At 38.5% G+C, this 27,212-nt stretch overlaps 2 protein-coding genes across 7 annotated transcripts in view; one reads left to right on the top strand and one right to left on the bottom strand.

The window, feature by feature from the left end:
• The window catches only part of Cebpzos (CEBPZ opposite strand), a 69,273-nt gene extending 67,865 nt beyond the window's left edge, over nucleotides 1-1,408 (bottom strand). For 2 of the 5 annotated variants that reach the window (XM_087216140.1, XM_087216141.1), the window contains exon 1: nucleotides 1,043-1,231. The gene's annotated coding sequence lies outside the window, so the exon portion shown is untranslated. Of the gene's footprint in view, nucleotides 1-1,042 lie in introns of all 5 variants that reach the window. The other 3 variants (XM_087216143.1, XM_087216142.1, XM_087216139.1) reach the window with 3 other exon arrangements.
• The window catches only part of Eif2ak2 (eukaryotic translation initiation factor 2 alpha kinase 2), a 48,354-nt gene continuing 21,328 nt past the window's right edge, over nucleotides 187-27,212 (top strand). Inside the window, exons 1-12 of one of the 2 annotated variants that reach the window (XM_004839297.4) lie at nucleotides 187-786; nucleotides 6,443-6,574; nucleotides 7,019-7,139; nucleotides 9,285-9,433; nucleotides 11,670-11,793; nucleotides 12,135-12,208; nucleotides 12,690-12,780; nucleotides 13,528-13,562; nucleotides 14,687-14,749; nucleotides 15,838-15,960; nucleotides 19,259-19,378; nucleotides 24,106-24,286. In XM_004839297.4, the coding sequence (XP_004839354.1) occupies nucleotides 6,456-6,574; nucleotides 7,019-7,139; nucleotides 9,285-9,433; nucleotides 11,670-11,793; nucleotides 12,135-12,208; nucleotides 12,690-12,780; nucleotides 13,528-13,562; nucleotides 14,687-14,749; nucleotides 15,838-15,960; nucleotides 19,259-19,378; nucleotides 24,106-24,286 (1,200 nt within the window). In that variant the 5' untranslated portion in view covers nucleotides 187-786; nucleotides 6,443-6,455. The remainder of the gene's footprint in view (nucleotides 787-6,442; nucleotides 6,575-7,018; nucleotides 7,140-9,284; nucleotides 9,434-11,669; nucleotides 11,794-12,134; nucleotides 12,209-12,689; nucleotides 12,781-13,527; nucleotides 13,563-14,686; nucleotides 14,750-15,837; nucleotides 15,961-19,258; nucleotides 19,379-24,105; nucleotides 24,287-27,212) is intronic. The other variant, XM_087216138.1, reaches the window with a different exon arrangement.

Raw genomic sequence — 27,212 nt, forward strand, 5'->3', positions numbered from 1 at the left:
GATGAAAAGGCCTCCTGCAACCTAACCAGTCGGCCACCAGGTGGCTGCGGGGCTCCGCTGGAGTGGGTACCAGCAGAGAGGGCGCTTTTGATAAGGCCCTCTTGGTAAACTCCCATTCCAGCTGCCGCAGCCTCTAGTTTACACGAGCACGGGAGCAGCTGGGAGAAGGCTGACAGGGAAGTCTTCTTGCTCACCTCTTTCTCGAAAGCTCAGAAGAGGATGTCTTTGGTGGTTTCACTGGTGTGGAAAATTGAGATGGGTATTTTGACATTTACAGGCCTCGACTTGAACTGCGTCCTGGCTTCGCCACCAACACGAGGCGGTGCCCCGAGTGAATCACTCAGTTACTCCTCTTATAAACTGAGCCTAGAACCCACCCCCTCCAACCCATCCCCAAAAGATGCGCTGAAGGGTTCAAGGGACCCCGGATCCCAGAGGCCGGCAGCGCAGCGAGCAGTGATCTGAGTTGCTTCTCCGCTGGGGCAGAGGCCTCCCCGCCCCAGCCGGGGCTCCGCGCGCGCTTAGGGCCGAGGCGCGATTTCCCGGGACCTTCAACCCCGGCTCGCCTGTGCCCCCGGGCTGAGAAGGAGCGGGTCACCGGGGAGGCGGAGTCCGCGGAGGAAACGAAACCGAGAGAGAACGGGCGGCAGGCGGCAGGCGCCGGCGGGGAGGTCCACGCTGCAGCACGCAGACGCGGGTCGCCAGCCCAGGGCCCCGGGTGCTGTTCAGCCTCGGCCTCCTGGGCGCAGAGCCCTTCCGGGAGCTGGGGAAGGATCGTGCGACCAGGTAGGCATTGCGAGCTGTTTGTTTCCCGGGGAGACTGTGTCTCTCCCGCAGCGCTTGGCCGGGCTGGGGTAGGGATGGGAGAGGGGTTCCAGAGAAAAACGGACAGGCCCAGGGACTTCACAGACAGCTGGGAAATTGAGAGGCCTGATTGCCCATAAATCGGCTAAATTATACCTGGAAAGTTACAATAGTTTCTCAACTGCCCGGCCTCAGCCCCCTCCGCCCCCTCCCGACACCTCAGCAGCCTGTGTCAGACCTGCCTCAGGGCTCCGCATCTCCTCAGATCCGGGCAGCCTTTATCAGGGCTCACAGGCAAGGCCCCCTGTGCCCTCCACTCTGGCCACACGCACTCTCTTGCTGTTGGTGGGGCAAGCCAAGTGCTGCCCGGCCGCTCGCCCTTTGCAGTGCCCGTTTCTTCTTCCTGGAAATCTCTCCCGCTAGACGCTTAAAGGAAGTCCCTCCCTTAATTTTTCTTCCCAGTTTAGCCTGAGCAGCCTTCCCCAACAACCTGGACAGGAAAGAAACCGTGCTCCACCCTTCCTGTTTCTGCCTGTGCTCCAGTAACTTTTGTCTTTTAATGTTTGTCCGAATTTGTCCACTAGTGAGTCCACAAGAGTAGAGTTTTGTTCCCTGGTAGAACCCCGGCACCTGGTACCTAATAGGTGCTCATAAAATATTTTTCTCACATGAATGGTAATTCATAAATACTCTTGGGTTCCAGAAAAACGAAACTTCTTATTGTCCATGTTTTCTTTGGTCCTAAAAATGCCTTGCCAGCTGTAAACAAAAAGATACACTCTATGCTGTCACTTGGGAACTTAAAATCTTGGGCAAGTTATGTTCTTGTTCCTTGCTTTGGATATTTGAACCTGTAGAGCCAAAACACTGTATTTGTAGTTTATTCATTTGTTAATTAGGCGCTAGTTGAATGCGTGTTATACGGGAAGCTGGAAGGGGCTCAGCCCAGCGGGCCCTACTGTCTGCTGGAAGGGAATGGAGGGAGGGTATGAATAAGATGACAAGATTTTTAGTGATTTGGATGGAGATTTCTTTAGGAAGATGAGGTCCACCCAAAGAGCCCACTTATTAGTTTACAGAGCAGTCAAGGCCTTGGTGAGGTTTGGGCAAGGTGGACTGGTGAGGAGGTACTAGCTGCCCCTCCAGCATCAAAGAGGGCTGTGCTGACCCAGATATATGAATGGAAATTGCCCCCTTGATAGAGGATGCATTCGGCAGGTGAAAACTTTAGGATCAAGGATCTGGAAATATTTTGGTATTCATTCATTCATTCATTCATTTGTTCGTTCATTCATTCATTACTGAGCCCTTATTGTAGTCTTGATGCTTTCCTTTTTGTAATTCTTGGCCTGTTTTGGAAGCTAGTTAAGTCCACAATTGTAATGAAGAAACAACGGGTGTGAAAGTGCCTGGGGTTCTGAGCTGGTAACTGTGGGCAGTAGCAGCTGACCAGGCAAAGGCAGCACAAGGGGCAGAGTCAGGAACAGTTCAGAAGGGAGAGGATTAGGCAGAGGCAAGTGGGAATGAAGGAAAGGGTGGGTGGTGGAGGTGGACTTTTTTTGTTATTGTTGTTTTTGAGGCAGGGTCTCCCTTTGTAGTTCAGATTGGCCTTGGACTCAATGTGTAACCCAGGCTGGCCTCAAACTTGCAGAAGTCCTCCCACCTCAGCCTCTGGAGTGCTGGGATTACCGGTGTGCACCACCATGCCAGCAGGAGGTGGGCTTTTGAGAAGCATCATTGTTTAGGTGCAATTTAAAGCCACAAACCTGGAGCTGATCATCAGGAGAGTGGATGTAAGTGGAGAAGAGGAGATTTAAGGACCGGGTCCCTGGACACTAGTATAGAAGAAACCCAGATGTAGAGGAATCAGGAAAGAAGGTAGAAGAGGAAGCTTGTGAGGAAGGATGAAAACCAGCAGAGTAGCTGTTTTAGAAGTCTGAGCTTAGAAAGGGAGAACAAGGAGAAGGGAATGAGCAATCAAATGTTGACAAGGACCAAGAACTGACTACTGATTTTACCAATGGGGCAGCCATTGGTAACTTTGACAAGAATAGTTTGGGTGGCTCATGTAATTGGATTGATATCTTTAAAAGATCACAAGGTGGCTACTGTTTTAAAAAAAAAGGAAAATGACAGCTGTTGGTGAGGATGTGGAGAAACTGGAACCCTTCTGCATTGCTGGTAGAAATGTAAAATGTTATAGCCACTTTGCAAACTAATTCAGCAATTCCTTAAAAAGTTCAACATAGAATTACCATATGATTTAGCTCTATTTCTGGGTATCTACCTAAAAGATTTGAAAGTAGACACTTAAACAGATATTTATATGTCAGTGTCCATAGTACCATTATTCACAGTAGAGAAAAGGTTGACGTAACCTTTGACCATCAACTGATGAATGGATAAACAAAATGTAGTATATATGTAACCAATGGAATATTATTCAGCATTATAGATTCTGACACATTCTACTATGTGGACAAACCTTGAAGATATTATGCTAAGTGAAATAACCAGACATTTAAGGACAAATATTGTGTGAGTCCAGTTTATGAGATCACTAGAATAGGCAAATTCATAATGACAAAAAAAATAGGACAGACACTAGTGAGGGGAAGAGGAAATAGGGGAATTATGTTTAGTGAATTTTACTTGGGAAGATGAAAAGAGTTCTGGATGTGGATTGTGGTAATAGCTACATAACTTTGTGCATGTAATTAATTCTGATGTATTTTGTACATTGAGAAATCATTAAAAGGATGAATTTCATGTTATGTACATGTACTAGTCAGCTTTCCATTACTATAACAAAATATCTGACTTTATTAATTTATAAAGAAAAAGGTTATATTGGCTCACAGTTTTGGAGATTCCAGTCCAAGTTGAAGTAGCCTCATTGCTTTGGGTCTCTGATGAGGCACCACATCATGGCAGGAGTATATGGCAGTGCAAACCCCTCACCCAGGAACCAATAATTAAAGAGAGGAGAGAAGGCCAAACATGATGGTGCATGCATGTAATCCCAGCACTCGGGGACACTGAGGCAAGAAGACTGCAAATTTTAGCCCAGCCTGGGCAAGTTAGTGAGATAGTGAAATAGAGTCTCAAAATTTAAAAAAAAAAATTTTTTTAAGGGCTGAATGAGAAAAAGGCTCAGTGAGAAAATCCTGGCTTCAATCCCCAGTTCAGAGGGAGAGAGAGGGAGAGGGAGAAGAAGAGGGAGAGAGGAAAGGGAAGAAGAAGAAGAAGAAGAAGAAAAAGAAGAGGAGGAGGAGAAAGGCAACTGGGATCCCACAGTCCCCTTCAGGGGTGTACCCCCAATGACCTAAGGACTTTCCAAAAGGTCCCATCTCTCAATAACTTGTCCTTGGGCCAAGCCTTTTACACATGGACCTTTGGGGAACACTTACCCAAAGAATAGCATGTATTTTTATTGCGATTCTGAAAATTTGAAAATGCCTTAGATGATGATCCCTGCAGGGTAGAGAAGGAATTAAAGTGGCTGTTAGCAGTGGTTCTGAGGTTCTTGTTTCAGCCCAGGAGTGAGACAGTGATGAGGATGGTGCCTGTAGATATCACTGAGAAGTAGAGAGATTTTTGGTGACAGGTTTTAGTTATAGATTGGAAGGTAAGGAGACCAAATGTCAAGACTGCCTCCCAGATTCATGGCTTTTGGACCTGGAGGGATGCTGTCATGTATAAGATCCCATTGGCAAATAATCCAAGATCATGAAGAGTCACACTTAGGTTTTCTTCTAAGAGTCTTACAGTTTTGACTTTTACACATAGATTTTATATCTTTTAAATTTTGTTTGTGATTTAAATTATTGCTACCATCTTTGTTTAGTGCGACCTAAGAACTGGGGTCTCAATTTACCTAATCAGTGTATTAGTCAGCTTTATGCTGCTATGACAAAATTCTTTTTTTTTTTCTTTTGAACATACAAAGTTTTATCTTTGTATTTTAAAATAAAATAATTTGTTTAATTTTATTATTTTAAAAATTAATTTTGTTGTTACACTTTTAATATCTATAATGATAACATTCATTGTAGGGAATTTGTACCTGTACATAATATATCTTGATTCTTCTTTTTTCTCCATTCCCCTCCCTTCCCTCAACCCTTCGTCCCCTCCTTATTTGAGAAAGCTTTGTTTCCATTTTTTCTTCCATTCTCTTTGTTTTTCTTTTCCTTTTCCTTCCCCTTTTTCCTTTCCTTCCCTTCTCCCTCCCTCCACCTTTGTTCTCCTTCCGATTTGAACATTTTCTTCTGACTTTCCAATATCTATCATCCATTTTGATCCTTATTTACACTTTTGTTTTCTCACACAAAAGAAACAATGTGATATTTAAACTGATGTGTCTGATTTATTTCACTTAAAAGTATGGTCTTGAGGTACATCCATTTACCTAGAAATGTCTCAAGTTTATCCTTCTTTATGTCAGAATTGTACTACATTGCATATAAAAATCACATTTTTTTAATCCTTTCGTCAATTGTTGGGCATCTGGGCTGTTCCCAAGATTTGGCTATTATAAGTTGTGCTGGTATAAACATGGGTTTACATATATCGCTGTGCTATGATGCTTTGAACTCTTTCAGGAAGATACCAAGAAGGGGTAGTATATTGAATAGGAGTGGTGACAGTGGACATCCTTCTCTTGTTCCTGATTTTAGAGTGAAAGCTTTCAATTTTTGACCATTTAGTACAATGTTGGCTGTTGGCTTGTCATAGACGGCTTTTATCAGATTGAGATAAAGACCTTCCATTCCAATTTTCTGTAGAGTTTTTCATTATGAATGGGTGTTGGATTTTGTCAAATACTTCTTCTGCATCTATTGAGATGATCATGTGATCTTTATCTTTGGTTCTGTTAATGTGGTGTATTACATTATGCCACATTACGATCTCATTAGTGATCCATAGATGATGTTAGTGACCTCATGACCCAAAGATTTCCCAAAAGCCCATCAGCAACTAAATCCTCAACAATGAGCCTTTGGGGGAATGTTTCAGAATCAAACCATTAAACTTGAGAAATCATCTTAAAGTTGATTTCTGTGCATGTCAATGGAGGATTTGGGAGATTTCGTAGGGGAAATCTACTTCCATACACCAAAAATCCTTCATGATTTCATAAATTTCACTTACGTATATAGTGAACTTTGTTCTCAATGTAAAATTATCAATTCTACTCTTGCACCTTTTTTACCTTCCCCAATGAGTGGACAGATTTGCACTTGACCCTCAGAGGAAGTAGACAGCAGAGTAAAGAGAAGGGTCTTTCTTCTTTCTTTGGCCACTTGAGTTCTGGTAGTAGAATGTTTTGGAGAAATTAGCATGATTGTGCAGTCCATAAGGGAGAAAGAGAAGTTTTGAAAGAATATTTTTTCTGGGGCTGGAGATGTAGCTCGATGGCACAGCACCTGCCTGGCAAACACACACTCACACACACACACACACACACACACACACACACACACACAAGAATATTTTCTCTGAATTTATGTGGAGCTGAAATGAGTCATATAAAAGAAAGTGTCCCTACCCACTGCTGTCCTGTTGCATAGATTGATAAAATCAGAGTAAATGTGTTCTGTGAGTATCACTCATTCAAACATCTTTTCTTTTATAGGTTATCAGAAGAAATGGCCAATGGTTTTGTACCAGGTTTCTACATAGAAGAACTTAATAAATACCATCAGAAGAATGGAGTAAAAGTTTCCTATCAGGAACTGTCTGTGACAGGACCACCACACAGCTTATTGTAAATTGCTATCAAAAAGATATGTCTTAGGGGCTGGGGGCACAGCTCAATGATAGAGTATGTGCTTAGCATTGTGAGGCTTGGATTCAATCCCCAACACCAAAAGGAAAGAAAAAAGCTGTATTCTATAAATATAAAACTGGGCCATGACAACTCTGGCATAATTTTGAGGGCAATACTTTAGCCATTATAGCAAAGTTATCAGAGTTCTTTGAAAGTTCTCTTGATAGAAAGTGGTAGCCTCAGCTCACTCCAGCAAAAAAGAAGAAAAAGGGGAGCAAAAGTTTCTCCATGTTCAAGCTGTGCCATTTTGCTACTTGGGGGTGGCTGTGTAAATTCTATACTACACATGGATTGGAACTTTTAAAGGCAGTGGTGATCGGAGACTTGTCCTTTCCTAATTCATGAGCTGTATAATGACTTGAATCTTCCCTTTGTAATCAGGTTTACATTTCAAGTTACTATAGATGGAAGAACATTTCCAGAAGGCAAAGGTAGATCAAAGCAGGATGCGAAAAATGCTGCTGCCAAGTTAGCTTTTGATGTACTTACTCAAGAAAAAAAGGTAGATAATTGCTTTTTTTCCTATTAAAAGGGAACTCACAAATAGTTTGCATTTTTATGTAAAAAAATACCCACATATAGAGTAAAGCTCTTTACAAATTCTTTTACATCTAAGATTGTATGTAGTTCAGTCTTTTTTTTTTCTCTGTCTCCATTTCTGTGAATCCCTAAGAAACAGTGGGGAAAGGTGAGTCACACTTACAGTGCCAGCAGCAGTTAAATATTCTAAAGTTGGGGCCAGGAACGTAGCTCAGTGGCATAGCACCTGCCTGGCAAAGGCAAGGCCCTGAGTTCAATTCTTGGTACCAAAAAAAAAAAAAAAATCTAAATTTGAACAAATGTAGCAAGGGAGAAATGTTCGGTAAGATGTGAGCTTACAAGTCCTGGGAGGAGTCTCCTCCACCTGATTGAAAAAGTTCAATGGAAATGGGAAAAGATGTAAGTGCTTGTAGGGAGAATAATGTACAGAAGGACAAATAATGGAGAACCAACTTAATATAGTTGGTTTCCCTGAAGATGTGAATGTAGTGGTAAATAGTACAGAAAAGAGCTACATGAGGTGGGTGTGTAGCTCAGTAGTAGAGTGTGCCTAGCATGAAGGAAGGCTTGGATGTGATCCTCAGCACAAAGCAAACAGATAAAACTATCTGAAGAAATTTCAGCTGAAAATATATATGAATTAAAGACCTGACTGCAGCTAAAATAACTCACTAGATGTAGGAAAATGCTAAGCCTCCAAGAACAATACTGATGCTTGTGAAAATACTGAGCTCTAAGGAGGAAGGAAGAACTCTACAAACATCTAAGTAGAAGAAACATAAACGAAATGTAAAATTGAAAAAAAGTCACTCTGTCTACTACGTTAAAAGTCAGGAGACCGTAGAGAAATGGTTATAAAATGCGACAGAAAACAACTTACATCTGAGACTACAGATCATTCTCAGATACTGAAAAAACTGGAGGAATTTGGCTATCAAGATAACTTTCCTGAAAAACCTTTTTTTTTTTTTTTGTACCAGGGATTGAACTCGGGACTTTCTGCTTGCGAGGCAGGCAGCAGAACCACTGAGCTAAATCCCTGGCCCGCTAAAAAATCTTAATTGAGCATGTCATCTTTCTAGTAAAAATTAAAAATAATCAAAATCACTTACAAGGTATTAATAAGCTAGGAAACTGCAGAAGTTAGAAAAGAAATAGAATAGCTGCCAAGAAGGTGAAGAAAGATAGTAATAACACTGGCAGAAATTAGGGCCAAAGAAACCCAAAAGATGTAATAAGGAAAATCAATAAAACCAAAAGCTAGTACTTTGATGAATAAAGTAGAAAAACTTGTTAGATTGAGAAAAAAAGGTACACATAATAGCAGGAGTGATTCTATTATATTTATTTTTTCCACTAGTTTGTGATCTGAGAGATAGCTTTACTTTCACACCTGTTACCCTGTGTTTTGAGATTTAGAAAGTATATAGCAAGCTACAAAGTGTTACCTTAATTTGCAAGAAAAAAAGGAAATACACTTTTATTTTTTCTCTTACTGAAACTATGAAAGGAAAATGGGTGAATTAATATATCATATTCTTGAAAATTGCCAAGAGAGTAGATTTTAAGTGTTTCTATCACCAAAATAGAGATAATTATGTAAGATGATGCGTGTTATCTCCATTTAGCATTCCCTGATATACACATTTTTGAAAACATTTATATATCATAAATATATATAATTTTTATTTGTTGGTTGACAATTTTTTAATTAAAAGAAAAATTTATTGTAGATTTTTTTGTGGTAAAGAATGTATATTTATATTTTCACCAAGTGTATATTACCTTTTTAAACAAAGTAATACAGTTGGAAAATACGTTTAGATTCAAGTTCTCTTTCAAATTGCTCATTTAGTAATTTTACTTTTAGAAAAAGGGTTAGATCTTTTTAAAATATTTATTTATTTTGAGACAGGATCTCACCATATAGTTCAGGTTGGCCTTGAACTCACTATGTAGCTCAGGCTGGCCTCAAACTCACTGTAATCCTCCTGCCCCAGTTTCCTGAGTTCTGGGATTATAGGTGTGCACCACCATATCTGGCTCAAAAGAAAGTTTTAATCTTTATTGTCATTTATATTAAACAGTTTTGCTGTTGTTGTTGTAGGTAGGTAGTTCTTCATCCTCGATGACAAAAGACACTTCGGAAGAATCAGCCTTTGGGAATTACGTAGGCCTTGTCAATCGGATTGCCCAGAAGGATAAACTATCTGTAAATTATGAACAATATGATTTGAGGGAACAGGGGCCTCGGAGGTAAGGTGTAGTTTGGCTTTTCTTTCTGTTTCATTACATCTAACCAATAAAATGGACTTGTTTTCATGTCTAGTTTTCACCTAGAAATGTTTTTATAGCTTCTATCCTGTCCAGGTACCCCCAAATAGACTACTTTCTTTTAGATATCTAATGTTGGCATACTTAACTCAAGAGGAACCAAAAAGATGAGCTACAGAAAAATGAAATAGTCTCAATGATTGGGATTGACCCACCAAATTTATTTATGACTATTTCACTCCAATAATACTATTACATTTTTCTCTTCTTAGTTGTGGCCTAAAAGACATGAGGGTAAAAAGCAAATAGCTGAGTCTCTTCATAGGACAGTGACAGATTTCATTACAGTATATTGTAATAAAAGTATTTTATTACAACATATAATTAGAGCTGTTTCATTTTATTATTAATTGTCTTAGTTCTGTATTTTTGTTATTAGAATATATTCCCCAGAGAAGAGGGGACTGCTGTATTTCTAAGGTGTATTTGGATGGTTAGTCTGTTGCACACGTAGTAATCACAGACTGCTCCTCCCTGAGGGACACAAGCCTTCCGCCCCTGAGGTGGCAATGACAGTGGCTGTATGGAAACTGCTCTGCCATGTGGGTAGAATGACTTTTCAGACTAGAGTGCTATTTATCTGGGTGTTTGTCCCTCACATTTGATTAAATGGACAAAGACCCAATGTTAGAAGAAATGGTTTTAGCGCTATACTGTGAAGACAGCAGATTTGAGGACTGTGATGGATAAATCAATGGATTAGAGCCTGAGAGTTACTAAGAACATCACAGTGAGCTAAGGCTTGTGGAAGTAGAAGGGATTGGAGCTTAAAAATCAGAAAGTAAATATGTACAAGGGAAATTGTATCTAAATGACAACCCACCAGTTAAACTAAAGAAAAGAAAAAACCCTTACTGACCAATAGCCAAACTGTTGCTTAGAATACTGTCCTATGAAGGCACTCAGCTATTTGGCTTTTGCTCTCATGGCTTTTAGGACAGAGTCAGGAAGAGAAAAGTGTGATAGTATTATTGGAATGAAATAGTCAAAAGTGAATTCAGTGGGCCAATCTCAGTGAGATGATTTTATTTTTCCGTAGTTTACCTTTTCAGCTCCTTTGAATTAAACACCTCAATCTTAGCTACCTAAAAGAGAGAAGTCTATTTGAGGGTACCTGGACAAGATAGGATCTGTGGAAACAATCCTGTTATTCATGCCAGCTCTTTAATTCAGGGTCTAGCAAGTATGTTTCTCTGAGTGTCCTCCAATTGAAACATAAAGTAAAAGAAGTGTAGGGTGGGGGATTTAGTTCAATGGTTCCAGTGCCTGCCTCGCAAGTGCAAGGTCCCAAGTTTGATCCCTGGTACCAAAAGAAAAAAATAAGTGTAAATTCTTGAGTGATTTTGCAGTAATATATAGTAACTCTATGACATAAATTGATATGTGGATTGCTTTACCCCTTAAAAGTAGTTTTTGCCAGGGACAATGGCACATGTCTGTGATCCCAGTGGGGAGGCTCAGGTAGAACTGCTGCAAGTCTGAGGCTAGCCTAAACTACATAGTGAGACTCTGTCTCAAAGAAAAGGGGGAGGGCGAGGATTTAGCTCAGTAGTTTCACTTCCTGCTGTGCAAGTGCAAGGACCTGAGTTCGATCCCCGGTACCAAAAAAAAGGGGGTACTTTTTATATGAATGTCCAAAGACCCTTGCCTAACCACAAATGTCTTTATATGTAGTATGAGGAGAGAGTGAATTTAAGATGGGGTGAGGGGTGCACTGTGGGGATTTTCTTAGGTTTTTGTGCATATTAGCCACATTTGGGCATAAAGTTAGAACAAAATCTATCTTTTGCTCATCCTTCCATCCAAAGGCACTGTAACCTCGAACTTTCTCCCATGATAGCCTGACTTTGAGTTTTTTCTTTCCCATTTGGGCATCTTTGAAAAATTCACTGGATCTCTCACTTTCTTCTCTACTGCTAAATCTTTTGACCTTTAGCGGAGTTTCAAAAATTATTCGGTGCTTTGAGTGGGAAATGTATCTGCGATATTGGCCAATCCAATTTACTCTGATAAACTGGCCAGCCATTTTATTGCAGTTATAAAAAATATGAAATGTAAATCTGGCTAATAAGTTAATGTGAACATTATTATTTTCAAATCATAAATTAGCTTTAGTATATTTTTGATACTTGGATGAGTACTCTACCTTTTTTCCTAGGTTTCAGTGTAAATGCAAAATTGGGCAGAAAGTATATGGCTGTGGAACAGCTTCTACTAAACAGGATGCAAAACAATTGGCTGCCAAACTTGCATTCGATCGGATTTCAGAAGAAAAGTTAGAGGTATGTAGTGCTGTTAGACTTGCTTTCTAGATTTCAAAAATTCCCTCTGAAGTCAATTAGAGGTTAAACGGTGTTTATATAATGCCAAGATAGTCAGTCGTACAGAAAATGATTCTGTGTCTCACCAATGAGCCAGAGGGATGAAAGTCTTCTTGGCGACTCAGGGCTGTATGTAAAATCTAGATCAAACAGCCATAAAAATGTACTAATCACATAAATGATTTTGGTTGCGAATTTGTTGAATGTGGGGAAAATAAATATAATGGTACCCAGAGATGGAGCCACTGTGGAGAAGAGGTTAGTTACATTCAAAATGTGCTGAGGGCAGCTCTTTCTTTCAGAAAGCTCACCAGGCATCTCATGATCATTTTTCTACTGAGTCCAGAGACTCTGGAAACGGCTCTTCCAAAACATTGTAAGTTTGGGGCAAATGATCTTGATTTTAAGATAGTCAAATTATTACCTGATGGCTAAGGTTTAGCTCAGTGGTTGAGTGCTTGCCTAGCTTGTTGGAGGCCCTGAGTTTGATCCCTGAATCAAAAATGAATGAGCCGGGCATAGTGGCACATGCCTGTAATTCCAGCACTCGGGAGGCAGAGACAGGAGGATTGCCTCAGGTTCGAGGCCAGCCTGGGCTACATACTGAAGTTCAGGGACAGCTTGAACTACAAAGCGAGAACTGTCTCAAAAAAAAAAAAAAAAAAAAAGAATGAGGAGGAGGAGGAGGAGGAGGAAGAGGAGGGGGGAAGGGGAAAAGGAAGAGGGGAGGAGAAGGCAGAACTGCTGCTTAAAAGAGCAATTTTTATCAAAGCATTTAATGTTTAAGGAGAATTTACAGAATGAAGTTATTGATAAAAAGTAGAATTCAAAGATAATGGTTCTTCCTTTTCTTCTAGAGCTTCTGAATCATCATCTGAAAATGATTTCTCAGCAAATGCAAGGAAAAGTGATCATAGCAGTGACAGTGAAAGCGGTTGTTGTCCTGTGGTATCGTATCAGTCTCTGAGCTTCTTATTAATCTTGTGTTCTTGTGTTTCCTCATTTAGAAATGAGCTCTAGTAATCTACCATAATTTTTTATACTTTTGTCTCATGTGCTACTACTCAATAATGACTTTAGCAGTGTTTTGACTTGCTCCCTTTTCTTCATTAAGCTCTATTCCTTGCATGCAAACTTCTACCACACCTCCCTACCATTCTTCCCTATTCACTTTTATGTTTGTAAATATTCTCATGATCTTGTTTTTCTCTTCCACAACCGGACAATATTTAAAGGGTTTATTACTACAGTTCTGCTTCTGTTCTTAAAAAATCAGAACTAAACACAATGCAAACTAAACTTAAAAATCAGGCAATTTTTCACAGAAATATTCTTTTTATAAAGAACTACAAGTTAATAAGAAAGAGACAAGCAACTCAGTAGAAAAATGTAGAGTGCCTGAACAGACAATTTAGAAATGAGAAATCTAAATGGGCAACAAATATGAAAAGATGCTTTATTTCACTAGGAATCAGGAAAATGCAAATCAAAACAGCAAGTAGATACCACTTAAAACCTTGCAGTAGATACCACTTAAAATCTTGCAGTACTAAGTGTTGGTACAAGCCTTGCTGAGATTGTAGACAAAGAAGCTGTTATTCTTACAGACTGAAAAATACGGTCAGAGAGTCAGTTAAAGAAATAAGATAATTGTTTTTATCATCTGAAACTATTTCCTGTTTTCTTTCGTTGTAGAATGGTCTTAGGAATAAGCAAATGAAGACAAAAGTGTGAGTATCCCTGTTCATTGAACATTTTGGACTGAAATTTTACATCAGACTTTACCGTCTTCAGTATTTGTATTTTACATGTATATATGAGTGGAGTTCCAGAAGAGGTAGAAAGCTTGAAATCTACAAACATTTGATTTTAATGTGTAGAGAACTCTTTGAATATATATACATGCTATACTGAAACATAAAGCCTTCTGATTATATTACTAGATGAATTAGTTAAGGGCATTATTTTGGATGAGTCTGATGATGAGGTGCTTTTGAGGGAAGTGCATTATTATTTTATGGATGGGTAGAATAAAAATAGTGTAATAACTTGAGTTTTTAAAAAGACCAAATATTATGTAAATTATAATGAATTGGTTTCTTTAACTGGAGGGAAAAGCAAAGATGTAAATACAGTCAGAAATGAGAGTGACATGACCACAAGAGTCCAAATGAGTCTCCAGTATATCCTAAGCAGTTGGTGGATGTGTGGAAGAAACATGACTCCTGATGCGGATGTTTGCATGGAGAGAAAAAGAGATCTGTGTGTGAGATGATTAGGCCTACAGCCATGGTTATTGGGGCAGTGAGGAACATTTCTGAGAAAAACTATAGAGGAAGAGTAGATGGGATAGGGTAAAGTAGATGGGTAAGCAGAAGAAAGGGTCTGAAGATTGCTCCATCTTGAATGGGATGGAGACAAGAATTATGGTATTAATGATATTAAGGAGGTAGAAGACTTACGGACTCGAGGGAAGATAACAATATGGATATGTTTAAAGTGGTTTTCGAACTTCTAGTTACAAACGACTCATCTTCTGTGAGAAATAACAAGCAGAAGAAAGGTGCCAGGAGGTGCAATTCCTGAGGTTCTGAACCTGGAGACAGCAAAGGAGAGGCTAGTTACACGCCAACAGTGGTTGTGTGAAGGTAAAAAGGGGCCAGGAAAGGGATGCAAAATTATTAGCAGATATAGGTGAACTGTAAGGAAATAGTTTTATAAAAAAGAAGGGTAACACTTGCTATCCTGTTATTCACATAGTTGATCCAAGGTATAGAAAGCCCAGTGCAAGGAACAAAAACGCTCTAAACAAGTTATATTTGATTTGAGTTTTACATTCTTGTCTTCATTTTAGAAATTTGGCACCTAAATTTGACCATGCTAATGTAGAAGAAAACAAGTACACTGTGAATGACAGGTAAGAGGGAGCTGTGGAAACAAATTTACTTAAAGATAGGTTTGCTCATTCAAAAACAGTTTCTTCAGGGCCTGTTGAAAATTAAATTATATTTCCACCAGAACAATTAATACTTGTGGCACAGTCAGACCCACAAGCAGCCATGTCTCTTGCAGAAGTAAGGTTTTGATGAATCCAAATGGAATCTGGTGAATACAGATCTCCGATGCTTAGATGAGTTTCTCTGACATCCATGGAAATTTTTATATTGAAAACAAGCACTCTTGTAAATCAATGATTTTTGTTTGTTTGTTTCTACAAAAAAATGTTCTCCTGCAGGAATCAGAATAGGCACACTTGGATTTGTTTTCTGGTTTCCAGCTCCATGCCAGAAATCACATGAAAAAATAATCTCTCTGCAGTAGATGATGTGTTTGTATTTAAATTAGATATAAAAAGAAGAGGCTTGTTTGAAATAGCAGAGCACTGAATATAAGTTTTAAAAAATAAAGAACCAATAAATATTTATTAAGTGCCTAAGATACACCTGGCACTGTGCTGAGTATCAGAACAAAGAACCAATTCCTCCTTTCGTAGAGTTTTGAAGGAATGACTGACATTAAATAAATAATTACATTAAAAGTCTTAACTACAAAATATGGTCAGCTCTAGAGGAAAAGCAATGGAGCAGGGAAAAATGGAAATGACCCTTGGAAGAAGAATTGGTGAAGCTTAATGATGGAATGTAGGGTTAGAGGGAGAGGAGAAAAACAAAGCAGGCTTAGAACATATGTTTCTCTTATAACAGCTTGGTGGTGGCTATACAACACAATAGAGCGATTCTTTCTAAAGTTTCATATTCATGAATGGATTCCTGATCATGGCTTCTGTACAGCCAAGAGTTGATTGTAATCCCTAGGATGATCTGTTACATTAGTCTCTCCATGGCAGAGGGAGGAAGAGGAGAAGGTACCATTCTTTGTGAATCAAGTGGACCTTTAAGTTAGAAGGGGAGAATCATGTTAACTATACATTTCACATAAGGAGGCGTGGGTGGGGAAAGGGGACAGGCTCTGAACCTCAGAATAACGGTGGTATTTATCTTTAAGGTTTGCCAGTGAATATGAAGACATAGAACCAATTGGTGATGGTGGATATGGCCAGGTTTTCAAAGCAAAACACAAACTAGATGAAAAGATTTCCGTTATTAAACGTGTTAGATGTACTAACGAGTAAGTAGTACATGTTTTTGTTTTTGAATGAAAAGTTGTATTAAACCTGCACTATTTTTGTATTTCTTTCTTCTTCTTCTTCCTCTTCCTCTTCTTTCTTCTTTCTTCTTCCTTCTTCGTACCATGGATCATACTTGGGACTTTGTGCTTTCAAGGCAGGCAGTGGCACCACTGAGCTCATCCCCTGGCCTATCTTTGGAGCTGCTTTTTCTTTTTCTTTTTCATTTTTTTTTAAAGATTGAGTGGTACACTAATAACTCAGAGTTTGGAATTAGAGGTAATTTATGTTTTATACACAGATTTCAAGACATTTGCTAATTTTGTAGTTTCGTGTGATTAGTTCCCAAAGGTTACAGATAATAAAGAAATCAGAAATGGTACCTTTTTAAGAATTGCGTATTTTTTTAGACACAGCTATTAGCACATTAAGAGGGAAGCAAAAAATAACTGCCTATTTAAAACTGTCAGCAGTTACTCCTAAATTAACTCCCTCATTACCTAAACCGACTGTCTGGCTCCCAGGAACAGCCTTATAGAGAAAGGGGGAGTATTGTATTGAAAGGAAAGTGTTGCTGGACTATTGACTGAAAGTAAATTTAAATAAAATTTAAATAGTTTTTTTCCTTATGGGCATTTGTTTTGTTATCCTATTATTAGGTATTGCATTGCTATCAGTGGATACAGATGATTAGCTCTTTTACTAAAAATAATTTTCAAAAAAATTTCTATGTGAAGTATCATATTTGAAATGGCCCATTTCACTTTAATGGTCTTGTCTACCTTTATTAGTCTTCAAAGAACAGCCATTTGCTACCAAAGTAAATCAGTATTTTGAATGTGCTTCTCTTGGTTTTTGTTTGTTTGTTAGCTAATTCTTGTAAGCATTTCCACCAGAACTTGAGGCAAATGATAAGAAAGCTGTTTCTTTTAAAATAAAAACCACCACCAAAAATTTAAATGTACATACTGTTTAAGTGTTTGGCTGGTTTTTATTTTTTAAAAGGTATAAACACCAAAAAAAAAAAATTAACGTTGTAGAAGATGGAAGACAATAAGATGCATTTTCTGTAACTTTGTCTACACATTTACATTACTGAGGTGTTAAATCCAATTTGAATTGAACTCACTACAGGATTTCTTATTAGAACAATTATGTGGTTTAAGTATATACACACTGCCCAGTGGCCTGGGCATATTGTAGGTACTGAAAACGAAAGAAAATGCATCTTCAAACACATTTTATAGAATTGTTCATCACATATACTGTTAGATTTGTATACTGTAGGGTGTTTTGTTTTGTATTTTTGTATTGCATATGGACTTTTTAAAAGTAACAGTTAAACACATCTTTGAAAGCATAGTCACAGACAAAAGAAAAATGATACAGTGATTTCCTTCAGAATGCCTACAATGTTAAATTTGGAGGCAGCTTCAGACTATTTTATTGGTGGTAGTTACTTGCTGATCTTTTAATAGTAACTCCAGAGAAGAAACCTGCACATATGCCTAATAAGTTGTTCTTTTACATTAAAGTTTAGATTAAGCCCCAAGTAAAACAATGGACATGTACATAGAACTATTGGTTCTTAAACATGATTTAATTATACCAAGATACATGAATTTAACTTTAACTTTACTTTTATGTAGGCAGACTCTTCATTTTTGTCCATTTTACTGCTTGTTAAGATAACATCCCTCTCCTACATACTCTTCTTGACCCAAGTGAAATACTAATGTAAGGTCAAGATGAGGAGAGAAACGACTGAGATGAATGTCTTTCTAAAATAACCAATAAATTTTGTCAAACTCAAAGAAAAAAAAGAATGAAGTGCTAATTTTCCTTCTGCTAGATAGCAGTTTTTAAAAATGGTAACGATTTTGATAAAGATACAGCATCTTGGACATTTCAGGGGACTTATGCATTGTTACCAACATGTTAAAAACATACCGGAAATACTCATATAGAACCATAAAACTGTTCATATGCTTCCATCCAAGAATTTCCTGTCTAGAACGTGCTACAATTTATGGCTGTATGCAAGAAAATATCAAGCGCAGTATCATTTATAACAGTGAAAAATCAGAAGCAATAAAATATCCAACAATAAATAAATGATTAAATATGTTTTATTCTTTCCCCTAATCAATGGCTTATTTTATAGCCATGATAAATGAGGGGTAGTGACTGCAGTATTTACACATGACACGATATGATGCTGAAAGTTCCTTTAAAATAATCCAGGGGAGGATAAAGAAGGAGGTTAAGAGAATACATGTAGGTGAAACAAGATCAGCCGGGAATTGATGACTGGTCCATCTGGCTGATAGCTGTGCTGGGGTTCATACTGTTTGCTATACTTTTTCATATTTTTAAAATCTTGCATTAAATATTTTATAAATGATGTTTATACATATTTTATTACAACAGGAAAATGGTATGGGTAGTATGTAAAAGAAGGATAAAAATTGTGCATTATAATTACAAACGTAAAAATGTGTATGGAGAAAGATTCTAAAAAATAATACTAAATAGGGCCGGGGATTTAGCTCAGTGGTTTCACCACCTGTTGTGCAAGCCCAAGGACCCAAGTTCAATCCCCAGTACTAAAAAAAAAAAAAAAAAAAAAAAAAAATACTAAATCATTGATTCTTTAGGATTGTTGAAGCATCAGTAATTTTTCCTTTAGTTTGACAAATTATATGTCATATAAAGCTCCTTACATAAAAAATAAATTTTAAAATGAATGCTTATCCTTCTTTATTTTTGAAATCTCAAATTTATTTACTCTGCTTAGTCTAGGGTTGTCAGCTCTTGACAGCACATCCCTATAAAGCTCCCATGGTGCACAGTGAAGTCTCAGTCTCTTTGCATAAATTATCTCCTTGCTGTATTTTTTGTTCACACATTTAAAATGCTGAATTAGGTTCTGCATACTACCTGGCTTACCTACCCCTCCTGCTCAAATGAGATTTGCTTGTGAAATACAAAGATTTTAATACATTGCCTAAACAAAACATAATGTATGATTTTCCCCTTAAAAATTGCATCAGTGGCATTTCAAAGACTATTACAAATGTTTTTAAGTTGATGTTTGGAAGTGTTTAAATTTTTTTATCTTGAGAAAGAGAGCAACTATGTTTTCTCTTTGGGTTCTCCTGGCCCATTCTAAATCTTGGTGAGAGCAACACAGCGACCCTTTGATGAGGGAATATGGACAATTGTCTCCTGTTACTTAGGTGTTTTGTAGTTATTGGAGATACGTACTCACACATCCATGTTTCTGTTTCCTTTAAACAGGAAGGTACTGCGTGAAGTACACGCGCTGGCGGCTCTTAATCATACCAATATTGTTCGGTATTATCATTGTTGGAAAGGAATCGATTATGATCCTGAGTGCAGCACAAGTACTAATCCACGGTAGGTGAAAAGAAATTCTCATAGCTGTAATAGGCTATAAGCAAGCTGACATTTAGTACATGTGCACTAGCTGAGGCCATTACTCACCAAAGTTAATAATCCCAGTCACCTCTGAGAGACACTGCTGTCCTTCATGCTGGCAAGAAAACAGTGAAAAATCTTTCCTTTATTCCCTCCCTGTTCCAGACTTCACTTTTATATTTATTTATTTATTTATTTATTTAGGTACTGGGGATTGAACTCTGGACCTTGCACTTGCGAGCCAGGCAGCGGAACCACTGAGCTACATGCCTGGCCTCAAACTTAACTTTTAAATGCCTTTTTTATTTTTTGTCCTTAGCTGTTTTCAAATCTGTCTAGCTTTCTGACTCCATTATTTACATGTCTGTGCCCATGTGCCCTGGCTTCCATACAAGCTATAAATGAGTCTTGTGAAGAAAGTGTTTTGGTTTTTTTGTTGGTTATTTTTGGACCGGGAATCGAATTCCGGTCCTTGCGCTTGCGCAGCAGGTGGCGAAACCACTGGGCTAAATCCCTGGCCCTGTGAAGAAAGTTTTAACATAGAGGTGCTGTATCCTCCTCTTATGTCCTTCTCAGAGGCCCCTGATTGGTGTGATGCAGTCCAAAGTCGGCCTTGGGATGCAACTACACCCGATGTGGAGGAGTGCCAGGCACTGAAAATAACTGTAGGGTCGTGAACAGCGATGGGAACACCCCCTTGCTTGAATCACTCGTGTATTTTTTCAGTTAACCCATTGCCAAAGGACTAGAAATTCTAAACAGCTGGCATCTGCCTTTGAAAGTCACCGAGCCTTTCTTGGGGACAGTTGTTACATTGAAATCTTGAAGCCCTTGGGGATATCTTTATTCATCTGGCTCCAGCCCCAGCTCCACCTTGTGTACTTGAGAACTTTATAATCCGGTTCAGGAGTTATTGACTGAAAGCATACAGGTTTTCTTCAGTTCTAAGTACATTCTTGGCTACCTCTTCCTACTTCTAGCCCATGTGTGTTCAGAGGATATAAATTAATATTATTGGGGCTGGGGATTTAGCTCAGTGGTTCCGCTGCCTGCTTTGCAAGCTCAAGGACCCGAGTTCAATCCCCGGCACCAAAAAAACAAAAACAAAAACAATAAATTAATATTGAGCCCAGTTCAGTTCAGAAGAAAATATCAAACATGGTTAGAACTACTTTCCTTTCACATGTGGTTCATTGGATGTAATTTGTTAACACTTCTCCTAGAGTTCCTATCCTCATACTGTCATTTTAAGTTTGTTTTTCCTCTACCACTCCAATTAAACTATGATCCTCATGGTGTGAAGGAGAGGGCCTAACTCACTTTATTTTATTGCTACATTTTAGGTATACAATATAATGATATCATTGGAAATTTGCACCTTTACATAGTCTCTCTTGGTTCTTATTTTTACCTCTTCACCTGCCCTCCCCTCAACCCCTCCCTAATTACAAAGACTTTGTTTCCATTTTTTCATTTTCTCATATTAATTCCATTCCCTTCTTTCCTTTCCCCTGCCCCTCCCACTTCCCCTTCCCCTTTACCACTTTTCTTCCTAATTCTCATTATCTATTATACCTTTTAGTCCTTATTTACACTCCCAGTTTCGCACACTAGAGAAACTATTCGGTATTTACGCGTGTGTGTCCTATTTATTTCACTTAAGAGTTTGGTCTCAATGTGCATCCATTTAGCTATAAATGTCTCTAGTTTTTCATTCTTTATGACTGAGTAGTACTCCATTTTATAAAAAAACCACATTTTCTTTATCCAGTCTCCAGTTGATGGGCATTTGGGCTGTTTCCAAGTTTTAGCTATTACAAATTGTGCTGCTATGAACATGGATGCACATATATCACTGTGGTATGATACTTTTAATTCTTTTGGGAAGATACCCAGCAGGAGAATCGCTGGGTCAAATGGGACTTCCAGTCCTAGTTCTTCAAGGTATCTCCATACTGATTTCCATAGTGGTTGCACCAGTCTACACTCCCACCAGCAGTGGAGCAGGGTTCCTCTTTCCCCACAGCCCCGCCAGCATTTGTTACTGGTTGATTTCATGATAGCAGCCATTCTTTCTGGAGTGAGTTGGAATCTCAGCATTGTTTTCATTTGCATCTCTCGAATGACCAGTGATGTTGAACATTTTTTCATATGTTTATTTGCTATTTCTACTTCTTTGTCTGAGAAATGTCTGTTCATTTCAAATGCCCATTTTTGGATTGGATCTTCAAATTTGGGGGTCTGATTTTTTAAGTTCTTTCTAGATTCTAGATAGTAGACCTTTCTCTGAGGAACAGCAGGTGAAAATTTTTTCCCACATTGGGGGTTGTCTCTTCACTCTGCTGGTGGTTTCTCTTGCTGTGCAGAAGCTTTTTAGTAAGAAGAGATCCCACTTGTTGATTGTTTGTGCCATTTCACAGACAAGTGAGGTTTTGTTCATAAAATCTTTTCCTACACCAATGTCTTCAAGAGTTCTACCTAACCTCTGTTCCAGGTGGTTCAGCGTTTCTATTTTAATATTTAGATATTTAATACATTTCAATTTTAGCTTAGCACATGGTGAGAGATATAGGTCTAGTTTTAATCTTTGGCAAGTTGAAACCCAATTTTTCCAGCACCTTTTATTAAAGAGGCTACCTTTTCTCCAGTGAGGGTGTTTGGCTCCTTTGTCAAAGATGAGATGGCTGAGTGTGTCTGGCGTTGTTTCTGCATCTTCTAATCTGTTCCACTGGCCCTCAGGTCTGTTTCTTTGCCATGTACCATGCTGTTTTCATCACAGTAGCTTTGTAGTATAGTTTCAAGTTGGGGATTGTGATACCCTCAGCCATGTCTCTGTTACCTGGAATTGCTTTTGCTATTCTGGGTCTTTTCTTGTTCCAAATGAATTTTTGGTTTGTTTTCTCAAGGTCGGTGAAGTATGCTCCTGGGAATTCAATTGGGATTGCATTGAATCTATATAGCAGTTTTGAAAGTATAGCCATTTTCAATATGCTGATCCTTCCTATCCAGGAGCAGGGTATGTCTTTCCATTTTCTGATATCCTCTTCAATCTCTTTTTTCAGAGTGCTATAGATTTCAGAGAAGAGGTCTTTGATTTGTTTTGTTAGGATGATTCCTAGGTATTTCAGGTTTTTGGATGGTATTTTAAAAGGAGTTGTTTGCCCTATTTCTCTCTCTTTGTGAGTCTGTTGTTCGTGTACAGAAAAAGCTATTGATTTTTGTGTATTGACCCTGTATCCAGCTATTTTACTGAATTTGGTTATTAAGTCTAGAAGACTTTTGGTGGAGTTCTTGGGGTCTTCTATCTAGAGTATCATGTCATGTGCAAATAATGACAATTTGACTTCTTCATTTCCTATCTTTATTCCTTTTATTTCTTTCTCTTGTCTAATTGCCAGGGCTAATGTTTCTAAGACTGTATTGAACAGGAGTGGTGATAGTGGACATCCTTGTCTTGTTCCTGATTTTAGTGTGAAGGATTTCAGTTTTTGACCATTTAGTATGATATTGACTGTTGGTTTTTCATAGATGGCTTTTATCAGATTGAGGTAGAGACGGTCTATTCCAATTTTGTGTAGGGTTTTTATCATAAATGTATGTTGGATTTTGTCAAATGCCTTTTCTGCATCTATTGAGATGATCATATGGTCTAACTCACTTCCTTATGTCTACGTGTCTGTTCTGCACCTTTGGCCAAATCGGCACTCAGTTGATTGATGATGAATTAAAGTTTTAAAATTTTATAATAATGAAATTATGTTTTCTGCAATACTTCTACTCTTAGTCATTATCAAAGATGATCAAGGACCTGCAGCAGTAAGAATGGACAGAAACTAAGTGAAGTGGCACACTCCTGTAATCCCAGCACACTGGGAGGCTGAAGCAGGAGGATTGCAATTTTGAGCTCAGCCTGGGCAACTTAGCAACCTACTCAGACTTTGTCTCAGAGAGAAAGGGATTGGGGGAGGAAAGGAAGAAAAGTTAAGGAAGGGAAAGGAAGGGAGCATGATAGGGAGGGAGTGAGGGAAGGAAGGAAAGAAGGAAGGAAGGAAGGAAGGAAGGAAGGAAGGAGTAGGAGTAGGTAACTCAGTAAGCAGGGCCTGAGTTAAATCCCCAGTACCACAGAAAGAATAAATAAATAAATAATAAAGAGTAGGCAGGCCTGTACTTTATAAATTAATTAAGCAAAACTTTGGGCACTTAAGAACTTATGATTTAAATAAAGAATGGTTTATTATATGTTGATTCAAATTTATTATATTTAGATTTCTGTTTTGAGACATATTTTGGGTTTCACAAGATGATAAGATATACTTTTTAACTTTTTTCTTTTTTTACTCTTTTACTGTATGAATAAAAACAATAAAATTTCATAACAAAATAAGAGAATAACACATTTAATATACTGTGTATTGTTATCTTCAAAGTAGTTACTCAGAGTATAAGATATAAACCTACAAGATTCTTGCAAAAAAGAAACAAATGGATAACACAGTATTTTTTTAATGAACTAAGACAAACTACTAGTATAAATGGAACTAATTCGCATATATTAAAATATTTTTGAAACAATGGAATATGTATTTTGGGAAGTGTTTGAACTTCCTATTTCCTAATTATCTCTCTTCTATTTTGCTCTTTTATTTTTAAAAAAGATAAATTGATTTTTATTGTTACATTTAACATACTGTGAATATTATATTCAGATCAAGGAGTTGTTGCCTTTTCATCTCAATGGAATTCTGTGATAAAGGGACATTGGAGAAATGGATTTACCAAAGGGAAAAAAGCAATCCAGACAAAGCTTTGGCTTTGGAATTCTTTGAGCAAATAACAACAGGAGTACAATATATACACTCAAAAAGCATAATTCATAGAGATCTTAAGGTAAGTGGAAATTTTTCCGTATTAGTTGATAAATATAACTTAGTAATTTAAAAATCTATCTTCTCTAGTTTTAGAATTGTGCTTTATCAGTAGTCATGGCCAAATAGTGCCTCTGATCCTCTGAGATTAAAATAGGCCCAAAACATGGCCCAACTCCTATTCCATACAACTACTCAGAGGACCTCCCGGGTGGATGGCCTTACTGTGACAATGAGCCAAGGCTCATTCACTTCTGCTTCTGGTTAGTGACAGTCACCCCCTGGTTGTAAATGCTAACTGCTTTTGTATATAGGGAGAATTTCTGTGCAAGTGATTGTTGTAGCTGGCACAGCCAGCTGGCTGCTCTGTCCCTATGACTGCTGTTGCCTGTGGCTTTGAGAGCCCGGCTCCCTAATCTGATTATCCTGAGGGCAGTCATAGCTACTGGGTCCAGAGTCTAGGATATTTTTTGTTTGGGCCTTTCAGGTTCAAAAAGGGGTGAGATGTACCATGTACAGGTGCAAATTCCCTATGATGAGTGTTATCATTATGTATGCCTAAAATGTACCAATAAATATTATGCTATATAAAAAAGAAAATTGTAGTAATTCAAAATTTGGGACATATATCATTCTTAGTATTGTCTTCTGCTTTTCATAGTCTAACGTGCAGTTTCCCTTGTCATCAAACCAAAGAAGAGACACAGAATAGCTTCTCACAGTCTCTCCTCTATATTCTTCTGCTGTGAGTTGCCTCCCTCATCACAAACCAGCCGTACCGACTCCTCCCCCTGAGCCTTTGCACCTGTCCTCTTGCAGACTCTCTCTGCACTGTGTCCTCTGCCCTCATTTCTTTTTGGTCTTTCCTGACCACTTTGGATTTTGCCCTCTTCTCTTCTAGGCAGAAGCACCTCATCCATGTGGGTCTCAGCTATCTGCTTACCCTACCTCTCTAAAACAGCCAGGAACAAGGAAGAAAGCAAAAAACTTTCTAAGGAAATTGTGTGCCCAAGTGAATAGTTGGACTAAGTAGTGCTTAATACATAGGACTAAGTAGTGGTTAAACAATACTGCTTCTTTGGTCTGCCCCAAAGCTGGATGTCTTAACACCTTGATGTTTGCACCCTCCTGGTTCTAATAGTTCTCTTTAATGATATCTGAAAGTGTTCTTGGAAATTAGAACATTAGGATTTGCTCAGAAGGATAAATTTACTAGACTGGCTAAACCTTCACTTTGGGACAAATCATGAATAGAGTAAAATAAATAATTAATCACTGTTATTTGTATATGTATTCATTTACAAATAAATACAGAAGTTTGGGTGTTACTTCCAGGCCCTCCTCCCAATGAATTAGTGCAATTCTGGCTGGTGCCTCACCATGCATTTGCCAACTCCCTGAATCCTGCACTGACTGTATCCTGTGTCATGATGTCATCTTGTCTTGTGTTTATTTTTAGGGAAGTTTTGCTCTGGCTGCAGTTACTTTGAGGTCAGACTTTAATGCTGAGTCTTCTTTCCTTTACAACTTTCCTAGCTTTCTCTGCTACAGTGCTGCTTTCTCTTATCTGAGAGAAGATGCTAATGAAGGTGTGTATGTTTTGGGTTATGCTTTGCAGATTTCAGCTTGTAGGTGGCTTTGCCAGAGAATGGTCTTTACACCAGAAAGCCTCTCATATGTAAAGAATCTAAGTGTTTACTACTTTCTATCAGGATCTTAAGAACTGGTCAGAAGGCTCCGATGAGTCATAAAAGGCTTGCTGCCTGAGGCTGCTTCTTGGTAGAAGGTGTCTCCTACTAGGCCAGCCTCTGGTCAGCCTCAGCCTGAGCCTCAGCCTACATTTCACACCCTTTTATAGTGCTCTGTAATGTTTTCTGGAGCCATACTATAACTAAACAAAATGTGCTATTCTTTTTCTTTTTAATGAACTGTAAAAAGCAATCTGATATTTTTACTAGTCTCATCCATTTTAGATCTTCAGACAGCATCATAAATTCAGCTTCCTGTCTCTCAGAGTCAGGTGTGACCTTATGTGGGGTAACAGTGTCACCTGTAAACGCATTTTTTCTATGCTGTAACTTGATTGTAGCACAGGAACATTTTCTCTCCACGTTCACCACACACACACACACACACACACGCATCCTTGCATCTGTATTATTGGCATTAGGTTCCAATATTTTAATTAAACTCTAATCTTATTGCCAATTCCTACACTGGGCCTCTCAGGCTGGATTTTCAGAAGCTTCCTTCAGGTTACCCTGGGCTTTGATCTCTTCCTTTTCAGTTCCTTTACCAAGTTGTCTTATAAGTGTTATCCCACAGGGTTTGTGTATGTAGAAACCAACACTGTGTTGAAAGTCTTGCTTTTGCAATAGTGGCAAAATATTAATTTTCTCTTCAACAACTTTCCTGTTTTTGTGGTTTCTTTCCTTTGCTGCTTTTTTTGCGGGGGAGAGGCATCAGTGGGGATTGAACCTAGGGCCTAGAACATGGTAGGCAAATGCTCTACTGCTGAGTTACAACGCCAACCCTAGTGTGGTTTTTTTGGTCCTGACTAATACCTTCCGCAAAGCTGTACAATAGTAACGATCACCCTTCAGTCACTTCCTTTTTCTCCTTAAAATTTGCTTAATGAATTGCATGAAAAATGTATTTTGTGCTAGTTATCAGTTTCCCTTTAATTTAGTATGCTTTCAAGGTCGGTGAGATATGCTTATGAAGAAGTTGGCAAAGGCCTGGAGAAAGTAACTTAAAGGAAGCCCCTGGGAGTATTTCTGCACAGGATGCTCTGCAGCATTGTTAGGAATGAACCCATTCAGAGAATCTCAAAGTTGGACAGTGTCTTAAGGGCGTCAGCTTCAGTCCCCATCAAACCCTCCATTTATATTTGCATCATTTCCTCAAGTGAATGTCTAACTTCTCCTGGGACGGAGAACTCTCTAACT

This window comes from Heterocephalus glaber, unplaced genomic scaffold (assembly GCF_053883595.1).
Source record: "Heterocephalus glaber isolate CG9 unplaced genomic scaffold, H.glaber_assembly_v1.0 deba00001457, whole genome shotgun sequence".
NCBI lineage: Eukaryota > Metazoa > Chordata > Mammalia > Rodentia > Bathyergidae > Heterocephalus > Heterocephalus glaber.